This window comes from Cadophora gregata (assembly GCF_030347475.1).
Source record: "Cadophora gregata isolate MNR1 chromosome Unknown scaffold_3, whole genome shotgun sequence".
Taxonomy (NCBI): Eukaryota; Fungi; Ascomycota; class Leotiomycetes; order Helotiales; family Ploettnerulaceae; genus Cadophora; species Cadophora gregata.
In genome coordinates, this window is record NW_026695926.1 from 1899474 (window position 1) to 1912913 (window position 13440).

The 13440-nt window shown below is 47.7% G+C and overlaps 4 protein-coding genes across 4 annotated transcripts; 3 read left to right on the top strand and 1 right to left on the bottom strand.

The window, feature by feature from the left end:
• The first annotated feature begins 70 nt into the window (after positions 1-70).
• On the top strand, positions 71-4605 carry ONS95_009164 (uncharacterized protein). Its single transcript, XM_058502735.1, has 9 exons — positions 71-405; positions 1254-1836; positions 1896-1898; positions 2067-2082; positions 2131-2238; positions 2285-2356; positions 2401-2484; positions 2528-3701; positions 3756-4605. Exons 1-9 carry the CDS (start codon positions 402-404, stop codon positions 4037-4039), a joined length of 2328 nt encoding a protein of 775 aa, XP_058361664.1. The 5' UTR covers positions 71-401; the 3' UTR covers positions 4040-4605.
• Positions 4606-5884: 1279 nt separating this feature from the next.
• ONS95_009165 (uncharacterized protein) lies at positions 5885-10884 on the bottom strand (the record flags this gene model as incomplete). The annotated part of the gene is made up of 6 exons (XM_058502736.1): positions 9396-10884; positions 8025-9344; positions 7832-7960; positions 7618-7691; positions 7247-7541; positions 5885-7193 (listed from the first exon to the last, which is right to left on the bottom strand). Exon 6 carries the CDS (start codon positions 7067-7069, stop codon positions 5885-5887), a length of 1185 nt encoding a protein of 394 aa, XP_058361665.1. The 5' UTR covers positions 7070-7193; positions 7247-7541; positions 7618-7691; positions 7832-7960; positions 8025-9344; positions 9396-10884.
• On the top strand, positions 8102-8599 carry ONS95_009166 (uncharacterized protein; the record flags this gene model as incomplete). The annotated part of the gene is made up of 1 exon (XM_058502737.1): positions 8102-8599. The coding sequence occupies one exon, from the start codon at positions 8102-8104 to the stop codon at positions 8597-8599; it is 498 nt and encodes a 165-aa protein (XP_058361666.1).
• A 1443-nt stretch (positions 10885-12327) lies between the features above and the next one.
• Positions 12328-12852, top strand: ONS95_009167 (uncharacterized protein; the record flags this gene model as incomplete). The annotated part of the gene is made up of 3 exons (XM_058502738.1): positions 12328-12404; positions 12474-12581; positions 12666-12852. The coding sequence occupies 3 exons, from the start codon at positions 12328-12330 to the stop codon at positions 12850-12852; spliced, it is 372 nt and encodes a 123-aa protein (XP_058361667.1).
• Between the last annotated feature and the right edge of the window lie 588 nt (positions 12853-13440).

A 13440-nucleotide genomic window follows, 5' to 3' on the forward strand; every position in this document is an offset into this window, starting at 1 on the left:
GCGGAAACTTGGTTTTGTAGGCTTGGCGAGAGGTGGGAAATTACCTAGTGAGGACCGTCCGGGTAAGTACCTTAATTGTTGCTTTTTTGCTTCAAGAGATTAGTCGTCCTTTCTGTTTCTTTGACGATGTGAAGTGACTTCCTTTGATTTCACGACAACGACACTCGCGTGCTCCTGCTTCCAATTACAGTCTCTATTCTTCCCTTTCCTCCATCTTGCCCACTCCACTCCTAAACCAGACAGTACCTTAATTATCAAGGCCTCTAGATCTCAACAACATCCACCCGCCACAGCTCTAAGGGTCATCTCCGGTTTCATACAAACACATCGGATTGACGCTGACAGCACGCCGCGTCTCCTCCTGCGTCCCAGCACGCGATTGTTCACTTGAATATCCAGCTATGCGTGAGTACTGGCTCTTTTACTTCCTCTCTTGGCACTTCCCTCCTGGGTTCCCTTGTCACCTTTCTGGACCTGGATCACTGGAATCCCTTCTCGGTCCAAGCAAGCAGGATACATGCATGCCACGAGACACCCAAACTGAACGACTGGCCTGAACATAGACTTACGAAAGTCTTGTCATGTCGTCCCAAACAGATATCTCGGCGAATACAAACAAGACTCCCCAAGACGTCACAAGCCTTCACAAGCCAGCGAAGCTTCTTTGCTTGGTCCTGCTTGGAGGCTTGGATGCGTGGAAGCTTGGATCTCTGAATCTGAATCTGGGCAGCATCACGCCCGACGCGTATCTACGAATCATAATCCGTTGGAATACGGCAGCCGGCGAAGATGCGCGAATCAGCGCTGGAGGATCCTCGGAATCCCCGCCCCGCCGGCTCTTGGCATGCATGGTCCCCTTGCCTTGCCTCGCCTTATGGCACGTCAGCTGTGGATGTGAGTCCCGTCTGGCTCGTCTGGAATCTGGACGAACAAAAGCTGGCCAACCCAACTCCGCCTCTTCGCCATCTCCTGGTCTCCTTTTACGAGTAATCCATCCCACTCTTTGTTCCCCCCACTCCACTCCACTCCACTCCACTCCATCTTCGCCTTACTGGCACCAGCTCGACTCGCCTGGCCTACAGTATATCAACATCCTGTTGCTTGTCCCCTTGACCGTCAACATCCTCGTCTTCCTCTTCTACTTTATCCCTCACTTCTTCCCCCACGGACTACTCTCCAACAATCTCACCACCACCACGCCCTATCTTCCACATCGATGAAGAAAGCTTCGCCTGATTCTAATTCATCTGCAGATCGCGTTCGCTCTTGGGCAAGAACGAAAGCGCATGGCACCTCTCCACTCTCCAAATCGAGCCGACAGACTCTACCCATAAACAATCCATCTGCCACTCCTCAGCACACCAGGACCGGTTCCAGCCTTCAAAATGACACAACCAACATCCCCCCCTTCCCCTCCACAGACATCAACGGCCTCGCGCGCCAGTCTTCGAAACCCACAGCAGACAACACTGTTGACAATACCTCGTCCGATGTCCCGCCACCAGCTCCACCTCCGCAAGTTGATGGGGAGGGGGCTGTCATAAACGATGACGAGAAGCCTGCAAAGAAAAATGTTGCTATGCGATTTTGGCTCACGGCCAGATCCATCCTCTTGTCCAGCTATATTAACTTGCTGCTCGTCTTCGTACCCATTGGCATTGCGGCAAAGGCTGCCAAACTAAGTCCAGGTATCATCTTCGCAATGAATGCTATTGCTATCGTACCTCTTGCAGGTCTACTCAGTCATGCTACCGAGAGCGTGGCCAAGAGAATGGGAGATACAATCGGTGCACTAATGAATGTTACATTTGGTAATGCAGTAGAGCTTATTATCTTGTAAGCTATTCACACCTTGCTATTCACATCCTGGGTTCGAATCAAGCTAATGTTTCCAGCATGTATGTCTACCTCACAAGAGATCAAGATGAGAAAGAGAGAGAAGCCCTCTTAAAGGCATTATCAAATCAATCGAGTCCCATATTATTCGGTTTTTCTTTTGTTCCCCATGCAAGAAGTTTGTGACCCTTTGAAAGACCTATGCTCACTTCCAATCTTCCCATCTACAGTATTGCTCTCTCAAAGGTTAGTGATTCCTCTCCCGACCCTGGGATTCTGCTGACAATACCCTAGAATGAAATCCGTATCGTCCAAGCATCGTTGCTCGGCTCCATTCTTGCAAACTTGCTCTTGATTCTAGGAATGTGTTTCTTGATTGGTGGACTACGCTTCCGTGAACAGGTAATTGGTGCCAGACATTTGTTGTCGCAGTTGCTGATATCCGCAGATCTATAACAGCACTGTCACGCAAATGAGTGCCTGTCTACTCAGTTTGAGCGTCATGAGTTTGCTGCTTCCTGTAAGCTTGCTGTCCACCTTCTCCATCAACCACTAACATCCCAGACTGCCTTCCACGCTTCATTTTCCGACGAACAAAAGACCAAGGCCAATACTGCCGTCTTGAAAGTTAGCCGTGGCACAAGTGTGGTATGTTTTTCGCCATCGTAATTGACCATGTCTAATCATCTAGATCCTTCTCTTCGTCTACGTCTTGTACCTTCTCTTCCAACTCAAGTCCCATGCATACATGTACGAGAGTACGCCACAGCATATCATCGATGAGGAGTTGGCCCCCGGTCCCGTCGCCCAATGGATGGAAACCTCATCGGACGACTCCTCGTCATCTTCTAGCTCCGACTCTGAACACTCCAGTGGATCCAATACCACAGCCAAGCGATTCAGGAGAGTGATGAGAGGTGGAAAACGCCGTCGCAAGTCCAGCTCTGGATCCAAGGAGACCAACGAGAAGATCCAACCAAGCCGGACCCCATCCTTTGGAGCTGGTTCTGTCTCTCCAGTGAACACTGACCAAGCCGTTGACGACAATACGGGACATCGCCTTGGTGCAGTTGATTTTGGTGAGGAAGGGGACGATGAAGATCATCACCAACGCAGCCGAAAGAACTCTATTATCCGCAAGACCAAGAAGGAAATGAAGAAGGAACGTAAGCGAGAAAAGAAAAACCGCAAAGCTGCTCGCAGAAACGGAGACGATACACTTGCTGAAGGACCCGAAATGAGCGAGAAAACTACCGAAGCTGATGCGCCGCGTCGTGTTGATTTCGCTATGGCTCCAGAACCTGAGCCACAATCAGAGCAGATGGACTCTTCCCAAAAACGTCCTTTCCATATCCGGAACATGGCCAGCATTCGTCCGGCAATTCCAAAGACCTTCTCTCAGAATGTCTTCATGCAACCTTCGCCTACTTTAAACCCAGTTCCAGCTGGACCTATTCCCAGAGTTCGTTACGGCATTCGCCGCACCAATTCGCTTCCGGATCGCCTCAACCAACAAATATCTGGTACCGCAACTCCTCAGACCCGTATCACACCAAATCGTGTCAACAGTCTTGCCATTGCCGCCAATAAGTCCGAAGATGAAGACGATGAGAACATCTCTCGTACCACGGCCATGATGCTCCTTCTCATCTCTACCGGTCTTGTCGCTCTCTGTGCCGAATTCATGGTTGACAGTATCAATGCTGTTGTTGAAGGTAATTCTGGTGTTGGCGAAGCCTTCATCGGTTTGATCATCTTGCCAATTGTCGGTAACGCTGCTGAGCACGTGACTGCCGTGACGGTAGCCCACAAGAATAAGATGGATCTTGCCATTGGTGTCGCCGTTGGCTCTTCAATTCAGATTGGTATGTCCTCATCATCATTCGCAATTTCTAACTTCCAAGCTAACCCCGTCCCAGCCCTCTTCGTCACCCCATTTGTCGTCCTCCTTGGCTGGGCAATGGACAAGAACATGTCACTGTACTTCACGCTCTTCGAAACAGTCTCCCTCTTCGTCTCGGCCTTCATTGTCAACTTCCTCGTCCTGGACGGTCGTTCCAATTACCTCGAAGGTGCCCTCCTCTGTGCCGCATATGTCATCATCGCTGTTGCGGCGTTCTTTTATCCGAATGCAGATGAACAGAGTAGTCTTGGTGGGGCGGATGTCGTGGCGAAGATGGTGAGGAGTTTGGCGGGGTTCTAGGGTGAAGGGGTTCTGGGCATTGTGTTTCGGGGTTGAGAGTAGGTGGAAGGAGGTGGACTATTGTGGATGAGAAGTGGATGTGGGGTTGGTCGAGATGTGCTTGCTTACTGGGAGGACATTGATTCTTTTCTGCAAGAGTTGATACTCGCTTGATGAGTTGGTCTGTGCGTATTGTTTACATTCTTTTGGCGAGATTGGATGATGGGATGGATGACGGCTCTTAATCTCGCGGGCCTTCTTTGAAGCTTTTGCCTTCTCGGCGGCAAATTTGTGGTTCAGTGTGTCCTTGGTTTCTTCTGCTTGTTCCTGCCCAAGCCTTCCAAATTGATCCAGGGTCCAGGCTGCTTGGCTTGGCTTTGTTTATTAGCACGATACACTCTCTATTTTGATCTCGAAGATTTTTTGTCAGGACCTATGACCTTTTGTTCCACTGCCCTCTTGCCTTGTAAGATAGTGAACGTTAATGCCCCGCTTTCGCGCAGCCCTTTGGAAAACCCTGTTTTCAGCAGTTGAGGGGCAGATCATCTACTCTATGTATCCGATTAATCATCTGAGATTCAAAGCCGTTCGAACGCTTTTTTCTCCTGCCGTTGCCTTTTTTTTTTTTTTTTTTTTTCCATTACGACATTCACCTCCCCGGCGTGATTCACCCCGGCGTGATTCACAGATCTAGTCTCTACCCCATACAAATCAAGTATGCTCTTGTCAAGTTCTTGGAATACATTCCCACTAGATAGAGACCTTTCACATTGCTGAAATGAGAAAAGACAGTATTCCAATAGCTCAACGATGGGAGTTGAAGGGGCATTTATCTATTTGCGTTGCTGGAACTGAGAAACCTTTCGGATTTCAGGTGGCTGTCAAGTATATCTTGGCAGAGAGTCTTGCTAGGGCTTGATTCATTTTCTACTTATTTCAAGGTATAATTTGGGCCCAAAGACGCTATGCTATAAAGTCCGTGGTTCGCTGCTCAAATTGGGCTCTTTTGAGTATGATGTCCTGTGCCCTAGTGATTATGTATTTGAAATTGAAGGGAAACTGTCGAGAGGAGAGAGATCTCATGCACTGGATGCAAGGCTTGACTTGCGCACGTGATTGTGCCGAGGCTTACCACACCGTGAAGGCGCAAGTACCTAAGTTCCGTCCCACCGTGGGAGGAAGACTTTCCTAGAATGATACTCATGTACCTGCTATAAGAAAAACACTTTGGTGAACTGTCAATAGACAGTCGATTGATAGTGATGAGAATCTCTTGACAGTTGCGAAGTCGTTAATTTAGCAAAGTGCCTCTCCCATGCCCCTCCTTCCCATGGCGGAGCGGAACCTGTTTTCTCCTCCAAGGTACCTATTAGAGCCTAGAGCGAGGTGTCAAGCCTGACCAGCAGCCCAGCGGATGAGTGCGAATACAATGTTATAAGATGTCACGAAAATACGTCTCGTGGCTCGTGTATAGAAGTAGATATCCGTCCAGATCTTTGTTGTTGAGTACTTACCTGGGTACCTTGCCCCTCACGGTAGCCACATGAATGTCACGCGTAATGTGATTTCCACCGAGTATTTTTCTTATTCGCAGGGTTGGTGACTCAACTATCACTTGATTGAAATGCCCGCCTGGAATTTTGTTAATCGATGGATTGAGAAACTGTGTTGATCGGGCTTGAGTGAAACATCTAGGAAATTTTTTTTATGCTGTACTAAAAGGCCTGCTGGCGCCGCAAAACGGCCACAGCTATTCGCCAATGCGTCAGCCTGACTGGAAGACAAAAAGGAGAAAATGAGAAAAGGGGGAAAGGAGAAAAGAAGAAAAGAGGAAATGCACCATCAGTTCGCGGGTAGGAACCGAGTTCATGTATCAAAATGGGTTACATGTTCAAGCTTTTCTCCAGTTAAAACATTTTCAAAATACCCAGCGTATGGCTGGCATTTACAAAACCCTGGCCTCAGCCATCGATTTCTGTTGTTGTTATGTGACATATATTGATCAGATATGCTCATCTGATAAGTCCCATGAGCTTTATGTACAGGTTTGACAACATTTGTCTTGAAAGTCTCGTAATCCCCCTCTAACTCCTCCCATATCGGTTTGAAGAGCTCATCCGTCTGGTCAGTGCCACCTACGACTGTGAACCAGCGTTCAACCCACCAGGGCATGAAACCAGCAAATTCCCAGTCGATAATCGCCTCGATCTTGTTGTCTTTCACTATGATATTAGTGAAATTAAGATCTGCATGCGTCAAAACATATGGCTCGGATGATGGGAAGGTTCTCTTTAGTTCTTGAAACTTCTCCTCGATGACCACGGGGTCTTTTGTGTCATGGATCCGTGAGAGGCCAAAGCGTAGCTCGCTTGAAAGGTTCTCAAACCATTCATCATTTGTGCGTCCCATCTTGTGGCACGTGGGAGAAGTGCGGCGAAGACACTCTCCAACTGTACCGTCGTCCATGAGGTCACCATTGACCTTGGCACAGACCGGAGAAGTGAAGTTCCTCATTTGCTTCAGAATGTCTCTCATCTGGTGTCTATAGCTGGTCTTTTGTTCCTCTGATAGATCGTCCCAGATAGTGTCTAGTCCCACGCCTTGAGCCCGAGACATCAAGGTGAGGCATACCCTGTCATTTGGGTCACTTAATAGCCTCATTTCCTTCAGAATTGGAATGCTATGGCCAGGTTGGTGGCGCAGAAAAGTTTGCGTTATAAAATCATTGCCAAGCGAGTGGTCATTTGGCTGGTCGCGGATCATCCACTTCGATCCAATTTGCCATATTCCAATATTGCGTCTGGTATGAACAATTCTGACGCGTGATCCATACGAAGAAAGGAGCTCGTTTTTGACCGCCCAGCCGCAGTTCCAACACAGCTCCTTTTCGTCCTCCCCTTCTTCACGATTGTGGAAGCGCCCCTTAAGCTCTGGGGATCTCTGCAAACCGATCTCTTCAAGCTTGCTGGGATCCATGCCTGGGTCCACTAGCACCAAACCAGTGTAAAGCTTTTCTGGGTGAGAATAGTCTTCATAGTCAATGCGATCCATGGCTGTGTTCTGTTCGGGCTGCTGCCTAAAGTGACTGGCAATTCTCGTAAGAGCCCCATTTTATAGCCTTGTGATCAAAGGCGCTCGTGAATGCGCCTACATCGTGAGCCGTGAAGTGTTCTGTCTGTCTTTCATTGATATCCTGTTCCAGAGAACAGCATTCAATCGATCTCATACCTTCTACTGAGAGCCCGCAAGACCAAAGGAAGACCACCGTCATATGCTTCACAGTACCATCCTGATGAAAAAAATCGGAACAGCCTACCTAGAACAGCGTAGAAAGGACTTGCTGAACAACAAGAGTCACCAAATAGGTCGCAGGCCGCGATTTCGTTATGGCAATGCCGCCCATACTGTTACTGAGACCCGACACGCACCTGAAATGGCCCAAAGTATCTTCCCTACCCTACACAAAGAAAGTACCAAGGCCCATTGATTCAAAGACTGGATGCTAGGTGAAACGCACAGAGTGCTTATCAGCCGTGAACAAAGAGATGCTCAACGCAATGCCGCCCATATTGAATTTGTTACTGAGACCCGACACGCACCTGAAATGGCCCAAAGTATCTTCCCTACCCTACACAAAGAAAGTACCAAGGCCCATTGATTCAAAGACTGGATGCTAGGTGAAACGCACAGGGTGCTTATCAGCCGTGTACAAAGCGACAATCGACACAAAAAGACGCCCAATGAGCGGTTTGTCGGTGAGTACTTGTCATTTTCTTTGTTTACAAGAAAGAAAACAGGGGTTGTCACACTCACCGACTTAGTCATAATCGACATGCGACGCTCCAAAGCAACTTCTGGAAGCCAAGACAGCTTCCTAGCCGAGCTGTCGGCTTCTACCTTTAGTATTTAACTGCGCAGGATACCTATAAGAATCACCAGCGCCTGAGATAAAGCTCGAAATTCAGCTTCCAGTCTCCAGTCTCCAAGCTGAGCTGTCGGCTTCTACCTTCTGTATTGAACTGCGCAGGATACCCATAAGAATCACCAGCGGCCTCCAGCCCCCAGCACCCACCCTCCAGAAGAATGTCTGCTCCCGGAACAGAACATCGAGCAATACCAAAACACGAAGTCATTATAAAGTCGCCCGGATGCTGGTTCTGCTGTGAGAGCTATCCTTCGTACCAAACAAGCTGCGACAAATGTAATGGAGCCACCATCCCTACGCGCGCAACTTCCCTGGACGGCGACCCAGTGAAAATAGCCTGGGATGTTTTCACATTCCATCACAAGGCATCACTCTTGTACGAAAATCTCATCAACGAAGCGGGCGTACAAGAAGCACTGGACACCCTTGAATCGCGAGGTTGTACCGTCATCCAGATTGTGTCTGAAGACAAGAAGCTCCTGCTGCGTCGATACAAATATAACAAGGACATCGTCTTGTCGATTGATTCTCAAGCTGTGCCTGCTGGTTCTATGACTTTTGTCTCAAGATTGAACTGGAAGAACGATGACAACGAAAAAAGACGTGAGGAGCGGAAACGAGCTGTCCAAGAGTTCGTCAACATGATATTGGCTTGATAGTAGCCGTGGGTGGCCCTATTTGCAACTGTAAATAGAGCTGGGATTGGCTTGGGTCTTTTCGCCATTATTCATATGGTAACAACCATATCTGAACATGGTTTGCAACTTTGTACTAGCACAACGATGAATTTTGCAGAACAAATCGTGGAGCCAAAAGTAATTATCCCAGTTGATTAAGAAGGTGCTTTCCTCGGTGTAACTCGAGCTGTTGCTCGATCTCTCTGACTTCTGCCCCAGCACTCTCAGATGAATAAGCCACCACGAAGCTCGTCGTCCATATGTATTCTTTGAAAGCTTCTGCTCTAGAAATATCCAAGAGGATCATCAATCGCCACTCTCATGAAACTCGAGCCTTGGAAAAGAAGAGCATTCCTCGCCGAATAGAATTATCGTAGATCTTGTCGAGCCCTTTCTTTGGTGCGATGACTATATACGGTCGTAAATTTCAGCGGAGATCGTGGGTGAGGATGGGGAGTGCTCGGAAGGTTATGGTTGAAAGCGAAGTTTTTTGGACAAGCTATCCTGTCAATCTTGAACGGCGGATGTCTTGATTATCATTTTCGATTATGGTCTCCTCTCATAGCCCATTACCATACCCAGAATATAATTCAGTTGTAGAGAGAATCGAGCTGCGTAAGAACGAAAATGTGGACGCAAGGGCATATATGGCAAAGAGCGGAATCAGAGGAGGTTAGTTGTTGTTGTTGATGATGATGATCGCTCATTAAACCCACTACCTGCCCTGGTCACTGTGAGTCTACATTTCGTTCAAATGCCTCAGGGTCTCATTTACCCCCCTCTTTCCAGTCATGTTTGACTCGGATTTGAAAACAGAGAGATACTTGACAGTGCCATCACTGCGACGACAGTAAATATGGATATGGCAGCCAAAAACTGCCAGACGGTCGGATACGAGGAATTCCCTGAAATTTATATCGCAGTCCTTCGTAGATGCCAGTGATGATGCTCACTGGAGCGAAGCTAGGCTCTCGTGCGATCCATGATTTAGCGCTCAGCCCCGACAAGCAGGTGAGTGCATTCATGAGAGACTTCCATTTAGTTTCGAAGTCTTTTCTTTGAACAGAAGCCATTCTCTTTCATATCTGCCAGGGAAGATTTGTCTGAGTGGCGAAATGTTTGAAATCCTCCTCAAGATCCGCCTTGGATGTGCTCCTCTCCTCGGCCTGACCAAACTGGCATCTGGGTATACCTTTGAAATACCTCTTCACATCTCCGTTATGCGCAACGCTCGTTTCGAATGTGTTTTTCCTCTTCCGAGATTTTCCTCTTCCAGCAGTATGAATTAGGCTGGAAAGTGCATACGATCGGGATATGGTTTTTCGAGATGGACTAATGGATTGAAAGGACACGATGGATGTTCCAGGGAAAGTTCGAGGAGCGAGGGAAGCGCCGAGTGGCAGCTGGGAGCCAAGGGATCGACGATGTGTGAGGATTCGAGGCGAAGGATGATGTCTGTTGCAGAGCCCAAGAGGTCGATCCCTGTGAATAAAAGAAAGCTCATTGTAAGCGATATGCCAGAGGCTTTTTATCTGTCCACTCTTTGCCACGGTCCGCGGACTTTACTCGAACGGTAGTCGTGCTTCGGTGTCAGTGCTCCGTCCATGTCTGGATATGAACCCAGAAACCCGAATCTTAGGATCCGCAAAGCCTTACGACGAGAAATCCAGCACTCTGAGCCGAGATTCAAGTAGGGCATCCGATGCGCTGTGATCATGCGAGGCGTCGGCGGTGTTGTTGGTGCTCGACTGAAAGAATTACGGACCCAACTTCATAGAGTCTCCGAAAGTCTCGTACAGCTGAGACAATGAATTGCCTTGACAATCCACTGAATATATTCAGACGCTTACGTGACTACTGCGCACTGTGGTCGGAGGACGGACCCGTCGAGTCCAATTCTTTTAGTATCCAGTCAACGCTTCGTGTCTGTCGAGCCAAAGAGATGTGTCAACCAGATACCACCAAGTCCCTCTGCATGTCCCGGCCGCACAAACATCTATCCAAGCCATGAATATTGGTGCAGTCTGCAACGGCCAGTGTTCAAATAATCCATTCGTGTGATTCGGTGCGCGGGGAGCTGCTCATAGCCTGAAGGTATGGCTCGTTGTTGATATTGTGGCGTGAAGCTTCTGTTACTGACTCGAGGCCCAACACGACACGATGCTCGACGAGTCAATGGTACAACTTAGCATAGGATTTTCAGGATCTTGTAGCCTGCGGAGTTGATTCCTGGTGATTGGAAGTGATGTGGAGGTTTTGTGGTGATGCTATCGATGCTCAAACTTTGAGCACTGGCCAGATGGCAACCATGCGCCAAGCCGGTAATCATTTAAGGCGATGACATGTGGGGGCCAAAAACGCGGGGTAGCGAGGTGGACTATTTACTCATCTCGACATCCACCAATGACACGTAAATAAAAAAAACCTTCTAGATATAGTGCTTATGCTATAGACCAAGAGTTCTGCGATCTTAAATTGACATCATGTGCCTGTACAAGCCTTCAGGTCCCTTCCTATAGTTCCGACCCCCAAACATTGGTTTGGTTGCACATTATGTGTGCCACACGCAGTATCTAATCCGAGCCCGCTTGTTGGAATTAAAGAAGTGAAAATCTAGCACATGACGTATTATTTATCGCTCCATATGGTGAACTTTGTTGTTACCCTCATGCTACAGCTTTCCGAGAAGTTGCCCAGGAGCAGCCCGATGGAAGCAAATCGGCGCCCATCATGATAACCGAGTCAATCATCTCATGGATTGCTGATGATAAGTTCATTTACGACTGGTTTGTGGTATTATTATCCCAAATACTGCTATTCTGAAGCCCAGCCCTCCTTCGGCATATCGGAAACTTTGTGTGACGACAGCACCGAGATACGAGTGTGAGCATGGACAGGTTTCATTTGTGCTGAATCTGAGCACAGCGGATATTTATATCTGTGATTCACATTGTAGAGTGACCTAAGTACAGCAACCCTTCAAACGGAGCACCTTCGTTGGCGCTTCTTCCCGATCGTGCTTTTGGAATCGGTTGAGACAGTGACACAGCTTAAATTGCGAATACAACACTAATCTTTGAGAAAGTCGTCGAGGGGTGTAGGATATCCAATAGAAAACGGGTTTGACAACCATGGTGGTAAACAAACACGGAATTTGGTCAATTTGAACCCGATCGACAACCGAGCCTGGGTACAGCGGAACACAACGATATCGAAGTGAGACTTCGTGAAACTCTGAAATCTGGCCCCTATTTCTCATAATACTGTGCCTATAGAATTCAAAGTATGTATGAAGGGACAATTCTCTCTTCTTCTACCTTCTTTTAGGATCTTCCATCGCAGCTTCTCTTGCTTCATAACATCATCTCCAACTCGCTACCAGATTTCAGAGCATTCCACGATGTACCTCTCGACTTGAATCAAGTGCTTTCTCTTGCTGTTCCTACATACAGCAATATCTCACCCAGTCAGGGATATGACAATCCATATCTCAATTCAAGCAAGACTACCCCTGGACTTTATCCAGGAAACTATAGGCTAATTGGTGTCTAGGATGACGGAGTTGCTATGGCCAGGACTCCATCATTGGTCGCTGTCTCAAAACAGAGTATGTTAAACTCTCCCCAACCAATCTATAGCTATCGCCAGAACCTACGACTAATTGACGATACCTCGATGCAGGTGAGAAAACACTTGCCCCTCCTAGAATGGATTTCCAAAACCAGGGCGGCAAATCGGTTCAAGTCGTTAGCACTGAACCTGACAAGGTTCACCACGTGGCTAGGTTTGTACTGTCCTTCGCAAGATTGTGGACCCAGCAACTGCCTTGGATTCACATATTGACATTATACAGCAACGCCGAGTATGATTCCTTGATGGCGACTCCAGGTAAACTTGTCGTGGTAGAGTTCAGCGCTGAATGGTGTGGCCCATGTCGAGCTATGGCCCCCAGGTTTGCAGCGTATGTTCTTTCCAATATTACCCTTCTGTTCAACTTCTTTTGTCATACTTGAGTTCTGCCACTAACAGAATATCTTGAACATAGAGCTTCAAACCAGTATAGTCAGGCATTATTCATTCATGTTGATATCGATAAGCTTTCGGATTTACCAGATAGCAAAGCTATCCGCAGTGTTCCAACGTTCAAGTTCTACAAGAACGGGGCCTTCATTACGGATTTTGTCGGAGCTAGTGCAGAGAAGTTGAAGTCGACTATTGAAGCTAACCTTTAAAGGTACCTCAGTCACTGCGGATCTTCATCATTGCATGCAGATGAGCTCCGCGAGGCTAGAAGGAGGTTGGATCCGATGTTCATCTCTCTTCTCATAGTTCCTAGTATTTTTTGCTAAAAGACGAATTTCGTCAAATGATAATTCCGTCCCTCTGAGTGTTTCCTCTTTTCATTGTTGTCTGTCTCTTGGTATTGATGACTCAGCCGGAACAACCGAGGCTGGCTTTTCCACTTTTCCGATGTCAAACCATCCAAGGCCACCTGGTCTCGCTTAGTGGTCAGCGTCAACATATCTGCCGCGTCATCTGTTAGGTGTCGCATAAGTCTTGTCATTCTTTGTAATTCCTTGGTACATTCTCTGGAAGTCAAGCTGTAGGTTTGATTGGGGGATGGGTGGCATATTTACCTGACTCCGACTTTGGATGACCCGGATGACTTGCGGGACACCTTTCTAGCACATCAACTTTGCTGCGATACTCCAAATTGCATTGTGACTTCAAAACCTGGTTAGAATGATTCATCATGAGCCTGTTTCTAGTGAATTTCCAGTGCGCAATCCAGGATACTCTCATGTACGTAAATATGAGAG

What these genes read in the sequence shown, in the direction of transcription:
- ONS95_009164 (XM_058502735.1), top strand. An exon ending in GACTACGCTTCCGTGAACAG is followed by an intron (nt 2,239 to 2,284) that starts GTAATTGGTGCC and finishes TGATATCCGCAG; the next exon opens with ATCTATAACAGCACTGTCAC. An exon ending in TCATGAGTTTGCTGCTTCCT is followed by an intron (nt 2,357 to 2,400) that starts GTAAGCTTGCTG and finishes CTAACATCCCAG; the next exon opens with ACTGCCTTCCACGCTTCATT.